The sequence below is a fragment of the Fringilla coelebs genome, assembly GCF_963513975.1.
Source record: "Fringilla coelebs genome assembly, chromosome: 1".
Classification (NCBI taxonomy): Eukaryota; Metazoa; Chordata; class Aves; order Passeriformes; family Fringillidae; genus Fringilla; species Fringilla coelebs.
The window spans coordinates 137,906,956-137,924,699 of record NC_140028.1 but is presented as its reverse complement, the minus strand read 5'-3'; the positions used below and the strand labels follow the sequence as shown (position 1 = coordinate 137,924,699).

Below are 17,744 nucleotides of genomic sequence, written 5' to 3'. Positions count from 1 at the left end.
CTGTGCATTCCACTGCTACAACTCTGCTTTTGGCTTCTTTCTCGTCTTTTCAGAAATCGGCCTGCAGCCATCACAAGGGTTCAGAACTATTCCCAAAAGGGACAGGCAGTCTAAACAAAAAAGTGATGCTGAAAAATGCTGCATGCACAGTAACCATGGTCTGCCCTGCCTTTTAAGGAATACTGAGTGGCTTGAATATCTATAACCATTTACAAATGAAGCCTGTGTTTCAGATGGCTCAACCACATAACCAAAATACAAAATTCACTGTTATTTGTCTACAAGTGTCCTGTACCTATGTGTCAAAATTCCTATAAAATCTTTCCTACCTGTATCAGTGGATCCCTGTGAATATAATGCAATTAGGTACACACTGACACAGTTCTGCTGCATGCTTCCATCCCTGGTAACCCATTTTCTTATTATTACACTATTACCCATTTGGTTAATCTAAAAAAAAGAAAATTCCAAAGTACTCGAGTGCTGCCCTAATCATCAAAAAGCTACAGTCTGTTCCTGGGTAAACTGCAGAATATGCACCTCTAGGGCCTGTAAAGATTAAGGGAGCAGCAGGCTCCTTAAAGAATCTGTGTCAAGCTTGCTATCAAAGCTTTTGTGTTTGCATCAATAGCAAGTTACAATGAACTTCATACTAGCCTCCCAAAAGAAGTTCTAAAATCAGGATTTATGTAGAAAACTAAGTTTCAAAATCAAGGCTCAATCTTGAAGAAGTTAATAGGAGAATTAATTTCAGCAACCAAGATAATGACTATGTGAGTCATTATTTAAGAAAACATTTATGAATCAGAAATGGACACATGTAAGTATTATTTTAAATTCTGAATAAAATATTATGGAATTGACTTGAAGGTCTAACCTTTCAGTTTGTCAACTGGTAGAGGATATTTTTCCTTGCCCAGTTTTTACAAGTACTTGGAAGTATGCATTATTATTGACTACAGTATTGCCAATGAATAACATATCAGAGAAAAGAGAAAACACACTTATAAATTGTTCAGATCAGACCTTTGGAAAAAAGGCTACACAGACCATATACCAGTGCAACATTAAAGAGTCTAAAAGTACTGAAAATGAAACAGTAATCATAAAATTGATGCTGCATTTATATTATTATCTCTGAATACAGTAATTTCCTTCATGGAATTTCTGTTAAGAATAAGAAAACACTCTGTGGAATTGCTGACAGTGCTACCATTTAGTCTAATGCATGAGTGGCTCTCAAACTGGACAGGTGAAATACTCACAAATGTACTTTTAAAGTTTGATATTTGCCTGCTCTCTATTTCCCATTTCCTTCCTTCCCTCCCTCTCCCCTTCCTATGAATAGACTTCTTTTTAAGTAGATGCAGAGAGCACTCAATGTTTCAAGTCAATAAAAAGCACTGACTCTGCTGGCCCAACTGCTCCGGAAGGGGGACTGTCACTGTTCTCCTGAATATGTGAAAACCAAGGCAAGACTGGGGTGATTCTCTGGATCTCTGCACAGGACAGATCCCTCTGCAGGAATGCTTTGATGTCACCTGGTAGGCAACAGCTTTGGGGAGAGTGATGAAGCAAGAAGGGCATTCAAGAACCCCTGCCTGAACCTGAAATACAGGTTTAAAATGAAGTTGAAGGCAAAATAAGAAACAAGTGTGGGTGGAGACCAGTCCTGGGTAGAGAAAACAAAGGAGAGTTAACAAAAGACATTTTTAATCAGGTGGTAAACACAAGAGCAAACCCACTTTTCCAACACAAAACAGTGGCGCTATCCTTGGAGAGCTGCGGTGGTGTGATGCTTTATGAAACTGCACACCCGACTATCTAATTCCATTCTCTTTATTTTGTCTTGGCGCTATCTACATGAATGGAAAACAATTGCAAAACTAGACACATGCACTTCAGTTGTACTGGCTTCCAAAACATGACTGGATTGGAAACAGTGGTTCCAAGACATTCATCTTCTTTCAGACTGCGGTTTCATGGAAAGGTAGTTGTTTCTTGAGCTTTTAATTAGCATATCATTTGTATGCCAGCCAAGAGAATTCCCAAAGGCTTTTTTCCATACTGCTCCTGTCAGCCTTTTTTACAGAAGAGTGCCCATCTGAAGACTACTTTCAAAATGCATCTGCAAAACTTACATTTGAATACTCTTCATTCATAAAACAGATGGAAAAGTGAGGAGTAAGAAGGAGAAAAATGTACAGAAAGAATGCAGACCTGTACAAAAATCATTACGATGAAAACCAGGGATTGCTTGATTCTCCATTCCCCATAATAGAAATATTAAAATTAATGTTCTTTGGACTGCGTGTCACATTCAATTCCTAAAACAGAATATTAGCTATTGTATTTCTGTGCTTAAAGTCATTTTCCCACTGCTTTTTGTTGACTGCTTGCATTATTTAATTTTAAAGAGTCCAAGAGGCTTCTGATTGTTTCACTTCCTATTCCTTTCATCCTATTCTTCATCTTGCTGGAATTATTTTTTCCAAATGGTATCAGTAGAGCTGCCAGTCCCCAAGGTTCTTTATTGATCATTTGCTGAGTTTTATCTTCCTTCTGTAAAATCCAGGCACTTTCTCTGGCCATAGCTATAAATTTCTCCAGCTGTGGCTGATTAACATTCTTGCTGATATTAAGGTCTTGTTCAAAGGGATTCCATATATAAAGAGGAGACGACTCAGGCTTATTTACTTCCTTTCCCTGCAGACAGCATAAAGAAAAAGCCAAGTTTCATATGTACATTATAGGCTGAGCAAATAACGAATCACTTGAATTATTACATTAGAATGAAAAGTTTTTTGACCTATTAGAGAACATTTTACAAAACACCCAGTCATTATTAATCAAGTTAATTTTCTTGTCAACCTGACTGTATTATTCTTGTTCTCTGCATCCTCTCAGTGGTGGTTTTCTTTGCCACATTCAACTTAGATATCCTTCAAGGTAAAGAACACACAACTACATGCTAACCTATCTTTCTGGCCATTCTCCCATTTGCTGTCCAACAGACCTCACCTACTGCAACCTCCTACTCTTAATTCCACTTGCGTATGGGCAGCATCAGTGTGTCATATAAACCTGCACAGCTCAGTTTGATAAAATACTGCATGCACTTAAACTGTTCAAACCGTTCCTCCCACACTGTTCAGAGACATCACAGTGCTGGTGTAAGTGGACAAGATTGCTTTGTTGGCTGAAATTCCTCCCAGTTCGGTCTGGTTTTAAGCACAGAGCTATTCAGGTCATGGTCCACTGTTAGGCACCTGGTATAGTACAACACAAATAGCTAACAACTATGTAGTTTGTTATTTAAATGCACTTCCACCTCAGTGCTTACCAGTGTTTCTCAGCTGACTCTATAGCAGAACCTCTGCCCAAGCTCTTGCAGGAATCCACCAGCTCCTGCTGGTCCAGAAAGTGTCTGTGTACACCTTACATACACTTGCCCCTGGGCCAAGAGCACTGTCAGAGGAAGAGCAGCAGCCCAGATTCCTCCCCTGACTGGTTCAGGCTCCAAATGTGTTTTTGTTTGCCTTTTTTACGTTTAACAGCAAACTGAAGTTATCCACCTAAATAAATCAGTTTCTAGGATCAATCTGCAAAAAGGGCTCTTTAGCTAGTGATCCACAATGCCCAAAGAGAGAAGAGAACAAATGAGCATGCACACAGCAATGTGGCACTGAAACCCCACTCTGGAAGCAGCCCAGCAGGAACAGGTGTGAGTTATGGAGATTACATTTTCATGTATTTCCATTACACCTGCATGCACACACAGATCAATGGGATGACCAGAACATATAAAGCAAACCGAAGTGCTAGCACAGAATCATCCTGCTATGGCATGCCTACTGAGCTGCAGTACAGTTACTGTAGGCTGATACAAACTGCAGTAGAAAACTGCAGTGTCAAAAGCATACACAAAACTCAGCTGTAAGTTTTAATGTAAGCTCTGGCTGGGTCTGAACTCCCAACTTTAAATGTGACTCTTGTCAGCTCACAGGGTTTATCAAAGACTTTTGCTATGACAGACATCATGACTTTTTAAAAGTTTTCCTCCCACAGGAGCAAAAGAACTTTGACTTTTTAAAACTGCTACTTTTATTACAGGGCTTTTCATTAAAATCACACTATCTTTGCATCAGTTTCTGCTTTCCAGCATATCCAAGTAATGACACTGTAAATGTTCTTAATGGTATTGTAAGTTACTGGGCTCCAAGAGGAAAACACTCCTCCTTCACAGAAAGAATTCTGTTTCCATATAAATGTTTTTTAATATATAATTAAAGAACACAGAAACTTGCTTAGCACATGTAGTTTGTCAAATGGCAAACAGAGAGATTCAATTGATAATGATAAGCAATGAAAATCCATTTACCTTTCGAAGATTTATGGAATTCTTTCTGAAATCAAAGTTTCCAAAATATTCAAAAAACTCACCCAACAATACATCTAAGGGGAAAGAAAAATAAGAGCCATCAGTAACATTAAGGAAAAGTTCGTTTTTAATATGGTCATAAAATAAAGAAAATTTATGAAGATCTACTTACCAAGTGTTTCTGTGTTTTTTGTAGGTTTAATCTTCCTTAAATCACTAACAAATGAGCAATCATAGCCTCCAATTATATGCTTGTCTTTTGCACCTGAAAGAAAAAGTTGTGGGCATATTTCAAAGTAATAAACAGTAAAATGCCATTGTATTTATAAAATTCAGATAACAAGCTGAAAGCAATGCTACCATACTACACAAATCAAATTAGGAATTCACAAGTAAACTTTTAGATTAAAATAAAAATTAAGTGGTAAAAGATTCAAAAGAAAAAAGTCCATAGATAGGCAAAGGAAAAGCATCATGAGCAAATGGCACATTTTTTAAATCCTACAGGACTATGATGAATGACATCTTCCTATCTCTGAAAACTTCTTTTAAGTAGCAAGCAGGGTATCTCTGCATAGAGGGCTGTATTACACACTTAACAGCACAACTCTCTGAGGTTACTTCCTACACAAAGGTTTAAAAAAAATCAGCCCCAGAGCATTCACTGTCTTCCTCTGAAAAACTTCACAGAATTAGGAACACTCTTGTAAATATCAGAACACATGTTTTATGTATAAACATTTCTACAGAATTCTGATGGAAATGTTTAAAATTATTTTAAAGTAACTGAACACAGACCTTTTCCTCCACTTCAAGCACTCAAAGCTTCCAAGGAATCATGTCAATAAGCAGAACACATGAGTAAGGAATCAAGAACTTGGGGTGTCATTCTCAATGCTTTCATACAATTCACTGAAGATAACACACCCTGAATGCTGTGTAAGAAACCTCCAGAACAGCTTGTTTTGTGGAGATACAAGAATTATTTGCAAAGGGCCTGAACAGTCTCAAGGATATTACAAATTAGGAGGAGAAAACACAGCCTTTTTTTAAAGCATTTGGTGGCTATAAAACAATGCACATCACATCACCCTATTTTGTGCAGTTAAGTCTGCACAAAATCCTTAACTCCAGAAACGTTCAAGTCCCTACAAGTCTTCTAAATAACAAATTTTTAAAAATTCAGCATAGGAGCACTGAACAAGTAAATTACATTTAATTATCTAAGGAACAGAATAAGTCTAACCCCTCTAAATCAAATCACTATTTTATTGAAAAGGGATCTATTTTGCCTTTAAAGATGCATTATTTTCACTAAAAAAAAAACGTGTAAAACTTGTGTATTCCCTCAAACTTAAAACACAAATAATATTTATTAGTATTCAAGAGTATAAAGAAATTGCTTGGGTTTATCACTTTGGATAAAACAAATGTGCAATAAACACAAACAGCTGTGCTTACCTGCCAGATCTTTAAGGTGGTCTAGTGTTGGAATGATAGGTGGCGATCTCCTCTGCAGAAAAAACATGACCATCATGGTCAGGGAGAAGTTTGTAATCCAGGTACCAGGAGCACTGTTGGTGAGCCCATGGACACGGGCCCAGCACCGAATAGTGAACACCAATGCCCGCACACGGGAATCGAGGCAGCCGTAGATATACAGGAGTTCTGAGCTTCTGATTGCAATGCTGAAGAGGAAACAGGATGACATGTAAATGATGAGAAAATTATAAAGTATCAGGTGCAGTGTTCATTGTTCATTAAGGGGCCTTTCATGAAAAAAAAATTAACTTTTATACATTTTATAAAATAGAAGAGAATCATAGAATGGTAGAATGGTTTGGGTAGGAATGCCTGGAATTATCCAGGATAGTAGTAACCTGGTAGTTTTTCATAGCAAGAATTATATAGTTCTGGGTAAATAACATGCATTTTCACTGTTTCCTGTTTCCTCAATCCACATCACAGTGGGAGGAAAAAAAATCCAAAATAAAGAAAACACCATCAAGTAATGTGGAGTCAAACTATACAGAACTGAGATGAAAAAATATAATTCACCCAAAATTGCTTTTGGCACGTCAGATAATATCTCTATCCTAACATATAATAAAACTCAACTAGAACTTCTTTTACTGCTTTTATCTAAAAGGTAGTAAAATGCTGCACTGAAAAATAATCTAAGCGCAGAGACACAATGAAATCTGCAAAACATGTCAGTTTGGTAATTTTCAAATGATTAGTCGAGCTGAAAAAAAAACTAATCTGGGAGGATAAAGGTTTTCAGATGGATCAGTTTTTGATCTCCTTTATCACACTGTTACACAACCATTCATGTATTGTACAAATGGGAGGGCAAGAAAAAGTAGGAAAAAAAGGGAAGTACAGTATGAGAGCAAAACTTACTTTGGTTCAGTTTTAGCCTGAAGTGCTAAAAGATGTTCTAAAAATTCAGCACAGCCTTTTGAGGACATTTACTAGGTCAAAATTTTGTAACACCTAGACTTCTTAAATTTCAGCTATGAGATACTGTAGGGTGTCCAGGGAGATGTGTTTCTAGTAAAAATTACAACAAGATAAGACATGCAGTCCCAATCAGCCAAACTATCAGCAGTGAGTTACAAGGACTACAGAACTACATGCTGACTTCCACTGTGGCTGCATATAGAGAAGAAACTTGTTGAATATTGCCTTAATAACTCCAGCATATTCTGAAATAGAACTTTGGGTAATTCAGAAGTGTATCTGATCTGATTGTATCTGATGCAGACAAGTCACAAAACTGCACTAAAACTCATATCACAGAAACACAAAATAATCTGAGTTCTCAAGGATCATCAAAGGATCTCAAAGGATCATCTGAGATCTCAAGGATCATCAAAGTCCCACTCCTGGCCCTGTACAGGACAGCCCCAAGAGTCACACCATGTGCTGAGAGCATTGCCAAAAAGCTTCTTGAACTATGTCAGGCTTGGTGCTGTGACCACCTCCCTGGATAGCCTGTTCCAGGGCTCAGCCACCCTCTGAAAAACCTTTTCCTAATATCCAATCTGCATCTCCCAGACACAACTTCAGGCCACTCCCTTGGGTCCTGTTACTTTTATCCTGAAGAATAATCACTCATATTTGTATATTCCCCAACAACAATGAAAAGGGTCAGTAACTCATTTTGGGCTATGTGCACTCATGCCAGAGCTGCTGACTGCAGTGAGGGGGTGTTTCTGACTGAAACATGGCACAGCAGAAGCACCAAGGGGCGGCACGGCCATTTCTGTGTCACCGAGGGGCCCCGAGGGGCATTTCTGGGCAGCCGGCGCCCCCTAGCGGGCAGTGCTGCGAGCGGCCCGCGCAGCGGGAACGCCACAGGCTCCCCTTCCCTGCGGGAATTCCTTTGGCATCCAGGGCATCTTCCCGGCAAACAGCTGCATGCAGGCCTTAAGAAGAAGGAAAGGACACCAAAATAACTAGAAACAAAATCCCTTAAAATTAACATTCTGGAGCTGCTTAATCTGAAAAGTAATCAAGAAAGGCTACGCATATACCATGGGGAAGTAATGACTAATGAACACTGATTGCCTTCTTTCCCATTTTATAAGCCAACTTCTTCCATAGAGTGGTTTTTGAGTCTTCAGCTTCAGCTAGCAAGTATTTCCTATGCTGGAGAAAGACAGCTTAAGGACACTAAACTCTAACCTCTAGAAGTCAAAAAATATCCTTTTTACTTTCAGAGCCCACATTCACATTTGTTAAGAACACAGAAAAGAGAAAACAGTTGATTTTACAGGTTTTCAGAACACTTAAAGTACATCAGAATTCTCTGCAAACTTTTTAAAACCGGTCTCACCTGTTGCTCACTGACAGATCACACTGGAATCCTGTTGGCTGATGGGAAAACTTCACCAGAGGGCAGCGGGCATTGAGGATCTTCTGTACATTCACACACCCAGGACCAAAATTATCAAGGCAGTCACCAATCACAGAAAGAATCCTCTGAGTTGCTAATCTTTCCGATGGTAATCTTTTCATCTGATACTCCATCTCAAAGGGACCTTTTTTCTAACACAGAATTTTAAAAGCAAACTGTTAGCTCTCGAACAAAAGAGACATTTAAAAGACAACCGCAATTTGCAAAGGAGTTTGTACAGCTAGAACTGAAAGACAAGAATTATTCAAAGCAGTCCACAGAACTGAAAATAGGTAAAAACATATTGCTGTCTCTTTTACATTCTTTTCTGGTAATTCAATTTTTCCAGACTAACAGTGATCAACTTACTATAAATCTTCATGTTCAAACAGGAGTGTAATAGTACTAGATCTCATTACTGGCTAAAAACGGTAATTCTGGAATTACCAGGAGAGCATAAATGCTCTGAATGTACAGAGGAGCACACAATTACAGAGGGGCAAAACACAAACAAACTACCAATAATTTCAAACTATCGGTAATCCCATGTCAAACCCTCAAAGAACAATGCATTATTAGTAAATCAAGTAGCTCAAAGAGCAATGCATTATTAGTAAATCAAGTAGCAGTGTAAGTAAAAATGTCTTTTTCATTTTAAAAAGTTAAAAAATTTAGCAGGCAAATTACTTTAATCATTCAAAATAAAGATATGATTCTGGAAGACTTAAAAAAATACTTCATGTCATATATAGTTACCCTGAAAGGGAAAAATATTGTGAAGATATATTCTAACATCAGAAATTAACTTCTCTGTAGGTCTTCATATTTTGATTTGCCATATTTGTAGTTTCTACCTCAATAAAATACCTGTGAAATATCTGTTTTCTTTATAGTCTTGTGTTTTTAAGGCATCAGCTAGTTTTATTTGTTAATCCTATACTTGACACTGACTTATCCTCCCTCTTGGAACATGTCATGGGTGAATGCATACTGTACAAATAAAATTACAGTGATGTAACAGTAACTGAGATACCAAGTACATTACTTTTGTTGTCCACAAATTAGTGACCTCAGGCAGGTGAAGCAATTCAGAAGTTATGGACCTTGACACCTTTCCCGTAAGGTCAGTTCAGGGGCTGAATTTCTGAGTCTCTCTGGCAATCACGGAGGTGACTGTTCCCGCTCCCCTCCTGGAGCGGCTCTCCAGTGAGCACCACGCGTGGTGGAACATGCCAGGACAGCAGTCCCTAATCCCATCTGGCTGCGAGGCCGCATGCCACACAGGGCTGGCTCTAAGTGAAAGGAGCCTGTAACTACCAACATCGAAGCAGTTAACAGGAAAGATAAAGATGGGTACTCAGCTGACCTGTAGGTGGGTGGTGTTGATATTCATATTTGTGACAAAAACCACAATGGGCCTTTCCAGACAGCAACTCGCTATTTCTCAAAAACTGAATGAGGACTGTTTTATAATGATAAAGTAGATATTCTTAGCAATTAAATGAACTTTCATATAACTTCATATACCTTCATATAACTTTCATGCTAGCTAAGGGCGATGAAGTACTGAAACACTTGCCCCAACCCTGTGGTTCTTCCCCAATTCTTGTAATGTAAATAGAAACAGTAAATATGAAACTATTATTATTATTATTAAAAGTAAATAGTTACTTTTTGGTAAACTAAGCAAGTAACCTAAGCAAGAAGTACAACAGTTTAACAAAAACTGCTACTCTAAAATATCACGGAGCCCTGTTTAAAGTCATTCACAAATCTCTCAAACTGTCCAGGGGTTAAAAATGCCCTATCTGCGATCTAGCATTCACTCTTGGTAAAGAATGTTTCCACTTCTGCCCCTTTTCTTAAATGACAATTAGTAATCAGCTTGCCATAAGGCTCAAAACCAGTTACTTCACGTAAATAGGTGCTGAAATGTCTGATCCTCCTCATTGCTGGCACCTCCTGAAAGGCTACAGAAGTGAAGAAATCAGAACACACCTTTTCCACTGCTGCTAATCACCTTGAAATTAAAGCTACCTCCCCTTTGTCTCCCCAGAGTAATAAGTCTCAGCTATTCACAGGCAATCACAGCTGCTCACTCAGCATCAAATACTCTACATTTCACAATAGAACTTCTATCTCCACACAGGATACATAAAAAAGCAAACAGCTAGTTGACAAACATACTTTGAAAATAGAAATTTTATACTTAAAAGTTATTCCTTCAAAATTTAAGAAGGAATTTCACTGATTAAACATAAAAATTTTAACACTTCACACACACATCACAATCCTTCTCTTCAGATGACATATTTGCTTTCATTGTGATTTATCACTGCAGTAATACTAAAAACTATATACATTTGAAGGATTATTTCTTTAAAATTAGCTTACACAGCAATATACAAATTGTACAGAAAAGCTGCGAGAATTTTCAATCTTCAGAAGTTTAAGTTCATTGTCTTCTAAGCAAAATCTTAAAAGACAATGAGCTTAAACTTTTTTCCCAAACTTCAACAGCTGTTTTTCCCAACAGTTTTTCCCAAACTGTTATGAGTAAAAAAAGGGTTACCCATTTTTTTAAAGGTTGCAGAGTTACAAGTTAAGCCGGTTGCTGGCAGAGTTCTTTGTTAGCCTCATGTTGTAATCACCTGTCAAGAGTCGGTTGTTAACTCCCTATTGTTGAGAATTCCCCTTTTTGTCAGTACCACCCTGCCTGCTGCAAGGTGGATGGCCCTTCTCGGGCAGTGAAAGGAGGAGACATCGGAGGACATGCAAAGGACGTCGGAGCCAACATGCTACGGGAAAGCTACCCCACCAAACTTATCAAAAAGACCCCAAAAGAAACGAGCCAACACCGAATTAAGAGATCAAAGTGATGTCGGGATGTGAGGAACAAAGTCCAGAACCTGCGAAGACACTGAGACCCTTTTTTGCCCCTTGCCCCAGCCAAGGAGGACCTCGGCTGGAGGCAGAACCCTAAAGGTCAAACCGAAAAAATGAACAAGGGGTACCCCTAGTGCTCTCGTGAGGACAGAACCTCCAGCTCTGCCTACTGGAGGACAAAGCTGCACTCTCCTCCTCCTCCGAGCCACTCCTGGGAGCAGAGGCGGCGTGATAGCCCAGTACACAATCCAGTAACTTTCCTGGAGTATAAAGTCATCTCTTTAAGGTAAGGAAAAGAACGTAACAATCCCACCAAAACACAGATGCGCACATCCACAAACTTACTTTGCTTTAGGACATGGAGGACCCTAAATAATAAAGCCAAGCTTTAACAGAGCATGGCTGAAGCACAGAAGCTACAGAGAAGAAAACACGACAATAGAATGGGAAGGTATTCTCAGAAGACTCTCCTGAAATCATTTTGGAGTATGAGGGTTTTCTTCATAGTGAAATTCACCCTAATAGTGCAAAGTTTATGTAAACACCAAATAATTTTCTTCCTATTGCAAAGACCATCTCATCCACGTTACAATTAGTTTTTGAAAGTCTTCAGATCCAAACATTCAAATAAACTTGTTCACACTCTATAGTATGAACCCATTTAAAATCTAAATAAAAATAAACTCATTCCTGTGTGTGAAACAGCAAATGAGCCGCTCTGTTGAAGAAATCCAACAAACTGAAGATGCACAGCTCAATCTTACCATTTTTGCAGCATGCTTTCCTGTGTCACGGAAGTCCAAAAACATGTCCACGTCAGATCCCAGTTTGCCAAACGTGTTGACTGAAGAGCCAAATGGCTTTACTGTGCTGTCAGGGAAATATGCACGCGCAAAATCCCGAACCAAAGAACAGGCCAGAAATCGCAGCCTGATGTTTTCTTCTGTAAGCTGATACTCATTCAGTAGAATGTACATCTGACTGCTTATCTAGTTCAGAAAATAAACACCATAAGAATACAACGACCCATCTTCTATTAACATATATTTTCATCTATTTAATATTAATGCAATTAGGTTATTTCTCAAAACTTCAAAAAGGTTTCTTTCATACAGAAAAATTATTTTCATAATTTAAATGAATACTTTCATTTATTTACTTCAGTGTAGAAGAACCACTCACATAAAATGCTAATATGTTACCATTTTAATAAAAATAAACAGCTTTATAAGTTTCACATGACCACTTGCAAATCTGAAATGAACATGCCTTATTTTTAATTAAGAGAGATCTAGAAATGTCTACTTACACTGTCTGCAAGACAAAGCTTTTCAATAAGGTCTTTTACTGGAATGTGACTCTGAGGAGAGAGGTGAAGTGGTGTCTCTTCAACGTGTTGACTCACTGGGTTTTTCAGTGTGAAAGTAAAAAGTCTTGATTTAAATGGAACAACATGATGCTCTGAAGTACTTGGGATCCCAACAGCATCCTGCAATGAGGCTATACTGCTCTTTTCTGAAAACTCTATTAAAGCACTGATGCCCTAAAACATTAAGAATGGAAATACAGGGTGAGATAAATGCATGCAATGCTTGAACTCATTGTAGTGATATTACTCAGATGTTCCTGGGGCTCCTGAGACAGATTAATATGACAGCCCTGAAGCCAAATGCTAGGTTCTATATCTCAAAACATTTTAGATGCTTTTCCACAAGAGATTAAAAGTATTTAAGATGTGCAATTCTTGAAAGCAAGCACTAAACATAAAAGTTCTGAACTATATTCATCTTCACAACTGAAATACTCAAGAAACTATATCACAACAATAAATGGTCTATGTGAAAGTTTCAAAGATTTATCGCAAAACAGGTTGCTTGCTATTGCTTAGAGGTGTTGCTTAGCTGACTTATGAATAAAAATCAACTGCTCAGCAACTTGTGAACATTAGCACAGATAAAAACTGATTTAATATACTAAGCGTATATAATTTGCTTAACTTACGTATGAGGCCTAACCAAATTTTCTTTCTGGTATTTCTTTTCATCTAAGTCTAGATTTTAGTTGACAACATTAATTACTTACACGATTTTCAAAAAAGAAATGACTCTTAACATTCCCATGAGTGGCTAAGTACTGCAATAATTTTTTTTCATTAAGTTTTGATGGGCACTTAATTAAAACAGTCCGTTCAGCTTGATCCAGTCGTTCTGTTTGGACTTCAGCAAATGTCTTCTTCCTGGTACTGACTTCTGCATCTGTGAGAAGAAACAAGCATCAAGGCTTTTCTATGTAAACAGAAAAATGTGAGGCTGGTTTTAGTACACTCAATCTCTTCCTCTGAATTGAACAAACGGGCTCTCCAAGATCATGACAGCAAAAATGAAAAGAATGAAGAAGGAATGAAGGACAACGAAGAATGAATGAAAGAAATGTATTTCTCTCATAAATGCATACATTTGCAATAACAAGGAGTAGGAAAGGTAGGAACAAAACAATACTGACTTCCTTTGGTGCACAGGAAGCTTCATAATACAAGGAATCTTTTGCTCTTTAATTTGCTGCTCACCATCAAAAACCTTAACACACCCATGAGATAGGAAATGCCAGCTAGGCAGTGAGGCAGGTCTAGACCTTTGGCAAGCTTCACTGAAATGAGAGTCTCTCTTAACTACCACAAAACCAGCACTTTGGAACAATTCAACACTTGCTATTTTTACAACTCAGCACCTTCCTTTACAGTAAACGCCTACTCAAAATTTTCACTTAATAATACACTTTCATCTACTGCAGTACAATAAACCCACAGAGCAGTCATATCTCATCACACTACTGGCAATCTGTACTGCTGCTGACAACCTCCAGAATTCACATGGAATCGAGACGTGCTGAAAATCCAGAAACATGGAACTTTTTTTCCTCTTTGCATACAAAAGCGCCATCTCCCAAATCTGAAATCATGATCACTTCCCTGCATAGCCTTCAAACAAATCCACTGACCACATCACAGCAGCAGAGCCTGTGAAGCTGTTGCCTGACAATATTTCCCTTTTGTCATTTGGACTGGGAAGCTGGGGAGCACTTCCCAACAACTACCATCTGCCACAGGGATATTCAGCAGAGAGCTCTTTATTCTGTTTTTGGTTTTGAAGAACATGGGATACTGTGGCCTCAAGAAAACCTTTAAGCATCATGACATGATAGTTGTTAGTATTACTTGATGCTATTTATTATTAAAAAATCTTTCATTTCATAACTTTACTGAGCTCTCACAGTATTATTATTTACAATAACGGTATTTACAATACTGTTAGTGTAAATAACAACACTGTTATTGTAAATACTGTGGTTATTGTAAATAATAACCAGAGTAGCTCTTTCAACAACCAAGCTTTATACTAGCAGTTTTTAACAGAAAACTAAGGAAACATTTTATGAAGATGATAAATATCACAGTTTCGATGGAAACAGAGAAGAATGAGGTGACCAAGATGCAGAAAAGACAAGTCCCATGGATGGGTGACACGGACCTGCATTAGGCCAGAACGGCTGTGATTTTTGCCTGATTTACTACCTGTACATGCTTAGCCACTAGAGATGTGATCTCACAACTTCTGGCTCTGCTGTCCTTTGCACAGTCTGAGCATGGCACTGATGCTCACTAGTTCTCGGCTTGTACTAAAGACACAGTGCCAGTCACACGTTTCCTGGGCCCTTTCGCGGGGGTCTCTCGGGATGAGCCCCGTCACTTGACTCATCTCTAGCTCGTATCTACGTTTGACAAGCCGCGTCCTGGGCACTGACAGCGGACTCTGGCCTCCTCGGCTGCAGCCCCAGACGGCACAGGCCGACCACACCGCCCGGCCGGGCTGCCCGGGCCCTGCGGGGCACCTCACGCCCAGGACGCGGGCGCTGCCCCGGCCCCTCCGGTGGGGCCGAGCGGGACAGGCGGCCGCTCCCCTCCCCGCGCCCCCGGGCACTGCCGGCTGCGCGGCACCGAGGCCCGCGGCGAACGCAGCGAGGCCCGGCGACCCGTCCCTACCTTCCCCCGGCTCCTCGGCAGCCGGCTGCGCGGCGGCGCCGGAGCGGCCGAGCCGGGCGTGCCCGCGGGCGCCGGGCCCGGGGAGGCGCAGGCGGCCCCGCAGCAGCGCCAGCGCCGGGCCTCCCGCGCGGAGCGCCATGGCCGGCAGGGCCGCGCCGCCTCTGCGCAGGCGCCGCGTTCCACGGCGGCCGGCGGGGCTCAGTCCGCTCCGTGCGCGCCCGAAGGGCCGGGGGTGCCCGGGGCGTTTGGGCGCTCTGGTGGGAGGGAGCAAAGGTCCTGGCCAGCCCAGGGTGCGGGCAGTGCCTGCTCCGGGCAGACAGAACAAACTGCTGTGCCCTGGGGCCAAGAAGGCTAGCCGTGTCCTGGGGGGCATCAGGCCCAGCATGGCCAGCAGGGCAAGGGAGGGGATTGTCTCGCTCTGCTCGGGGCTGGAGCAGCCTCGCCCTGAGGCCTGTGTGCAGTTTTGGGCACCACAGTGTAAGAAGGATATAAGGCTTTTAGTGAGCATCCAAAGGAGGGCAAGGAAGATGATGAAGGGCCTTGAGGGGAAGACTTAAAAGGAGCAGCTGAGGTCGTCTCAGCCTGGAGGAGATGGAGGGGAGACCTCACAGAAGTCAACAGCTTCCTTGTGAGAAGAGGAGGGGCGGGCACTGATCTGTGTCCAGTGACAACCCGAGAGAATGGCCTGAAGTTTTATCAGGGGTGGTTTGGGTTGAATATTAGGAAAATATTCTTTGCCCAGAGGGTGGTTGGGCACTGAAACAGGCTCTCCAGGGAAGTGGTCACAGCAGGAAGCCTGAGAGTTCAAAAAACTTTTGGACAATGCTTTCAGGCTCATGATGTGATTCTTGGTGTTGTCCTGTGCAGAGGGCCAGGAGTCAGACTTCAATGATCCTTGTGGGTCCCTTTAAACTCAGCATATTCTGTGATTTTGTGAGCTTCTCAGGTCAGGCTTGAGGCGTGGGTGTGAGCAGCTGCCTGCCCTGTGCGAGGAAGCACCAGCAGCCCAGGCCAGGGCTGGCCATCAACCCCTGCGTGAGCCCTGCCAGCCGAGGGCAGGAGGGTGGTGGTGGGCATGGGGGTGAACCTGAAGGGCCAGATGGCCAAGGTGATGGGGGTCTAATATAGGTTTTGGCAGACTGACTTAAAAAAGAGAAGTAAAACCTTTGGCCTTTATCAGCAATGTTGTCCAGTGGGGCTAGGGAAATGTACTTGGCACACCTTGAGTATGCCTCAGTGTGTCCAGTTCTGTGCCCCTCAATTCGGGAAGGACACTGAGGTGCTGGAGTGAGTCCAGAGAAGGGCAACAGAGCTGAGAAGGGGTCTGAAGAATGAGCCATTTGAGGAATGGGTGAGAGAGCTGGGTTGTTTAGCCTGAAGAAAAGGAGGTTGTAGCCAGGTGGGGGCCAGCCTCTTCTCTCAGGCAACCAGTGACAGGACAAGAGGACATAGTCTTGGACCAGGATAGTTTTAGATTGGACATTAGGAAAAATTTATTCACAGAAGGAGGGATTAGCCATTGTAATGGGCTGCCCAGGGAGATGGTGGAGTCACTGTACCTGGAGGTATTTAAGGAAAATCTGGACATGGCACTCAGTGCCATGGTCTAGTCAATGTGGTAGTGCTTGATTATAGGTTGGTTTTGATGATCTCAGAGGTCTTTGCCAACCTAATTGATTTTGTGATTCTGTTTGTCTGGTCCTGGGCCAGGGCTGTGAAGGCAGAGATACTGCAGTGAGGGCAGCCTGTGGGATCAGAAATGAGGTGGCTGGGGCAGAGAGCTGCAGGGCACCCAGCAAGCAGTCAATGGTCTGCAGCATGGTTCCCCAGGCATGTACTGAAGAAAATGTCATTTTCTTTGGTTTTAAAAAACATTTATGTAAAACTTGTGGGCACATCTGTAGTGTATGTTAGGGCACTTTGTGTGTTAGTAGGTCTTCAGTGCAGTGCTGTATATATTTGTGGCAGCCTCCCAGTAAGTCACAGTCTGTAAGTAATAGCTATGACTTAATTATTTTGGTTTTGTATTCTAGGATGATCATTAAGACAGAGAATAGATTGCTTTTTAAATAGAGCATTTCAATTTATATCATACTTATGCATGCCATAGAGTACAAACTTGCGTTTCCTCCATCTCTCCATGGCAAGTTTCCTCTGGAATCCTAAGACTTGTCCTGCCTAAATTCATTGGTGCACAGAGAGGACCTCCTCCTCTTTCCCTCTTTGAAGTTGGTCTAAAAATAGAAAAGGGTTTAATTAAAATTAATTGTGGGTTTGGAAAAACTAATAGCGCAAGCAAGTTCCTGAAAGAGGATACCCAAAGTACCCTAGCGTGAGAGCTGCTGCACGTTAAGGATGTGTTGCTCAGCCTCCTTAACCTCCCACTTTCGAGGTGCTGCCAATTCCGCCCTCTCCTTGGTCTGGCCTGTCCTATAGCCTGATTTATTCTTCAGCCCTTCCTCTCTTTTTTCTTTGTATAATCATCTTCAGCTTTCTTGTCTTTTTTTCCCCCACAGCTTTTGTTTTGTTTTGTTTTT

The 17,744-nt window shown here is 41.0% G+C and overlaps 1 protein-coding gene across 1 annotated transcript; it reads right to left on the bottom strand.

Moving 5' to 3' along the window:
• Nucleotides 1-1,696: 1,696 nt before the first annotated feature.
• Nucleotides 1,697-15,354, bottom strand: MTPAP (mitochondrial poly(A) polymerase). The gene is made up of 9 exons (XM_084208688.1): nucleotides 15,208-15,354; nucleotides 13,251-13,423; nucleotides 12,478-12,711; nucleotides 11,933-12,157; nucleotides 8,223-8,434; nucleotides 5,843-6,069; nucleotides 4,554-4,646; nucleotides 4,382-4,455; nucleotides 1,697-2,706 (listed from the first exon to the last, which is right to left on the bottom strand). Exons 1-9 carry the CDS (start codon nucleotides 15,344-15,346, stop codon nucleotides 2,368-2,370), a joined length of 1,716 nt encoding a protein of 571 aa, XP_084064814.1. The 5' UTR covers nucleotides 15,347-15,354; the 3' UTR covers nucleotides 1,697-2,367.
• Between the last annotated feature and the right edge of the window lie 2,390 nt (nucleotides 15,355-17,744).